General features: G+C 54.9%; 1 protein-coding gene across 4 annotated transcripts in view; it reads left to right on the plus strand.

The window, feature by feature from the left end:
• Positions 1 to 3,819, plus strand: part of TMEM255B (transmembrane protein 255B) — a 56,794-nt gene that overhangs the window by 35,517 nt on the left and 17,458 nt on the right. For 2 of the 4 annotated variants that reach the window (XM_032246326.1, XM_032246327.1), the window contains exons 5-6: positions 2,242 to 2,322; positions 3,492 to 3,577. In XM_032246326.1, coding sequence (XP_032102217.1) covers positions 2,242 to 2,322; positions 3,492 to 3,577 — 167 coding nt within the window. The remainder of the gene's footprint in view (positions 1 to 2,241; positions 2,323 to 3,491; positions 3,578 to 3,819) is intronic. The other 2 variants (XM_032246330.1, XM_032246329.1) reach the window with 2 other exon arrangements.

Here is a 3,819-nt window from a genome sequence, read left to right on the forward strand (position 1 = left end):
TGGGGGTGGGGTGCACTGCCCTCCTTCCAGGAAGGAGCCTCTGCCCCATGTGGTTGGGGTGCACTGCCCTTCCTCCAGGAAGGAGCCTCTGCCCTGTGGGGTTGGGGTGCGCTGCACTCCCTCCAGGAAGGAGCCTCTGCCCTGTAGGGTTAGGGTGCGCTGCCCTCCCTCCGGGAAGGAGCCTCTGCCCCGTGTGGTTGGGGTGCACTGCACTCCCTCCTTCCAGGAAGGAGCCTCTGCCCCATGCAGTTGGGGTACACTGCCCTTCCTCCAGGAAGGAGCCTCTGCCCCGTGGGGTTGGGGTGCACTGCACTCCCTCCAGGAAGGAGCCTCTGCCCTGTGGGGTTGGGGTGCACTGCCCTCCTTCCAGGAAGGAGCCTCTGCCCCGTGCGGTTGGGGTGCACTGCCCTTCCTCCAGGAAGGAGCCTCTGCTCCGTGGGCCACTCGTTACCTGTGGCCTTGTGTCCATCCCCCCAGGGGAAGATAAACACCCAGAGACAGAGACTTGGGTCTGCATCCTCCACTGCTGAGTCACCTGAATGCGCCCGGCCACAATAGTACTTCATAAGTGGGGCCCGAAGGACGGATGAGTGACTCTTCTTCTCATTTGTTGCAGTGTTACTAGTAGTCTCTAATACTTTTCTTGGATCAAAACTAGGAGCGCTTTGAGAAATACGCTCATACAGTAATAAAACTAAACATGGGCAATGAGACCCTGGCTTATGTACAGGTGATGCTCTTTTGTGGCATTTTATAGTTTTGGTGCTTCCTGCTGTCCTCTACCGTAACAATTATCAGCACTTTGCAACGGTCAGTTTATGGGTCTGTCTTCCTCACTAGTCTATAAATCCTTTAAGGACAAGCACTGTGTCTCATTATCCCCCTTTACACTGTGTCTGCTCCATGAACATTGCAGATGGCTGGATGGGTTGATAGTTGGATAGGGCCATAAATGGGCATATGGCTGAATGGTTGGATGGATGGGTGATGGATGGATGGATGACAGATAGATGGATGGATAGAAGGATGGATAGAATATGGATGGGTGGATGTGGATGGATAGAAGGATGGATTATGGATGATGGATGGATGGGTAGATGTGGATGGATAGATGGAAAGAAGGGTGGATGATGGATGGATGATGCATGGATGGATAGAAGAATGGATAGTGGATGGATGAAGGATGGAGGGAAGATGGATGGGTGAATATGGGTGCAGTTCTGTGATAAGGGCATAGGTCTGTGACGGCGTTGTCTGGGTGACTAGTGCTTGCCCTGTGTGGATGGATGATGGATAGAAGGATGGATGGATGGATGGATGTAGAAGAATGGAAGGATAGAAGAATGAATAATGGATGGATGATGGGTGGATGGGTAGAAGGATGGATGACAGAAGAATGGGTGGATGTATGGATGTGGATAAATGGAAGGATGGATGGATGGATGTGGATGGATGGAAAGATGGATGATGGGTGGATAGATAGAAGGATGGGTAATGAAAGATCGTTGATAGGTGGATGGATGGAAGAATGAACAACAGGTGGATATGGATGATTGGAAGCATGGATGATGGATGGATGGATAGGAGGACGGATGACAGATAGATGATGGATAGATGCGGATGGATGCATGGATAGACGGGTAGATGATGGATGGACGAATGATGGATGGATGGGTAGGAGGACGGATGACAAATGGATGATGGATGGATGTGGATGGATGGAAGGATGGACGATGGATACATGATGGATGAATGAATAGATAGATGTGGAAGATGGAAGGCAGAATGGGTGGATGCATAGATGATTGATTGGACGGAGGAATGTTTGGGTGGACGGTTGGATGGGTGCGTTTATTAGTCTGAAATCCTTCTTGCTGCCTTCCTAGTAGAAGAAACAATGTTTTCTTTTAGGACAAGATGCAGGAGCCCAACACTTGTGATGTGGGGTGGTAGGGATGCTCCTCAAAAGGCCAAACACCTGTCTCCCCGTCTCGGCCCAGCCTGCATGGCCTGAGTACCCTGCCGTGGGGCTTTCTGCTGCCTGGTCTCCTGGATGCAGCAGCCCAGCTGCTCTGCAGGGAGCGTGGTCTCCTGTCTTGTGTGCTGTCTGGGAGGCTGGAGTCCGTGGTGGCCTTGCTCCTGGAGGCCCTGATCCTGAGACCCACGGGCCTGAAACTGCCTCTGGACTCTCCCGCCTGGAGAGAACCTTTTCATTTCGTCTGTGTTCATCTGTTTCTCTAGGAACCAAGGCCTCTCACCACAGGAAGATGCCAGTTTTACTCCAGTGGGGTGGGGTACTTGTACGACATCTACCAGACAGAGGTGAGCAGGAGCACTGAGGTTCACGTGGGTTTTGCTCAGCTAACCCCACCGACCCCCTGTGGTTTTCCCTGCGCCTCGGCATGGTGTAATAGCTCCTGCATGTCCCCGTGTCTGGTGAGCCATTGATGGCTCCGTATGTTTTGGGGCCTTGACACTTTGATGTGCTGTGTTTCACTCTCGGTCACAGCTCTGGACTTGCTTCTTTAAATCACAAGAGTCTCGGAGTTCATGTGTCCAGTTCTGTGTGGCTCTCCCAATTAGCACTTTTTTCTAACATAATTATTGCAATAAGAAGCAAGGATAATACATTTACAGTATCTGAGAAACTTCTGGATTTCCCTGAGCCACCGATAGGTGTGGTGTGACCTTGTTTCTCCTTGCAGGTGAGTGAGATTTGAGGAGTAATGACCCGCGGGCAGCTGCTGCCTTCACCAGACCTCCGAGGGCGAAGCTCTGTGACAGTGCTGTCTGTGTGTCTCATGCTCACCCTGTGTGGATTTCCGGCTTTAACTAAATGTGGCCTCTCCTCCTGAGCATGGGTGTCAGAGGAGGAGGAGGAGGAGCTGGAGGCCCTCTCGGTGGCCAGCACCTGAGGGCTTACCTGGGATTCTCCAGCAACCGCTGGGAGCATCGTGTGTGTGTGTGTGTGTGTGTGTGTGTGTGTGTGTGTGTGTGCGCGCGCGTGTGTGTGTAGAGGATGGGGTGGGGGGGCAGTCCTGTGGCCAGGGCTTTCACGGTTGCCACAGGAGGTGGCAGGTGTCTCTTCTGAGGCTGCCAGCACCCGAGCCTGGAAGGAGGGTGCCCTGGGACGGGACCTGTTCTACCATGCTCCGGGCTCTCAGGCTTCTGTGCACCCCACCCGAGGGCTTCCTGGCTCTGTCTTTCCTCCCAGTCACCCTGATGTTTCCCTCTGCTCCTGGGATCATGGAGAAGCAAGACCTCTCCTCTGAGCCCCGTTTATCCAGCCTCTGGGACCAGCCCGCACCCGAGTCCTCCTGCAGGAAGGGTCCTGGCCCCTAAGTCCTGACAGTCAGGGGAACGTCAGGGGGGGCAGCTGCTTGGCCGGGCCCGAGTGGCCACTCCCAGCTCCCAAGGGCAGCCGTGCTCTTGGTGGGGTGGATGAGGTGGTGGGCACCAGGGTGTGACCTGACAAGGCCTCTCTGCCCCAGGTCACCTGTCACTCCCTGAATGGCAAGTGCCAGCTGAAGGTGAGGAGCAACACATGCTACTGCTGTGACCTGTACACCTGCGGGAGGTGAGCGTGCCGCGGACCCAAGTATCTGCCTGCAGGGGTGAGGCCCCCACGAGGTGCCTGCAGGGGTGAGACCCCCACAAATGGTGGCTGCAGGGGTGAGACCCCACTAGGTGCCTGCAAGGGTGAGACCCCCACACATGGTGGCTGCAGGGATGAGGCCCCCACGAGGTGCCTGCAGGGGTGAGACCCTCACACGGTGGCTGCAGGGATGAGGCCCCCACGAGGTGCCTGCAGGGGTGAGA

The sequence above is a fragment of the Sapajus apella genome, unplaced genomic scaffold (assembly GCF_009761245.1).
Source record: "Sapajus apella isolate SASKATOON/1434 unplaced genomic scaffold, GSC_monkey_1.0 scaffold60, whole genome shotgun sequence".
Lineage (NCBI taxonomy): Eukaryota > Metazoa > Chordata > Mammalia > Primates > Cebidae > Sapajus > Sapajus apella.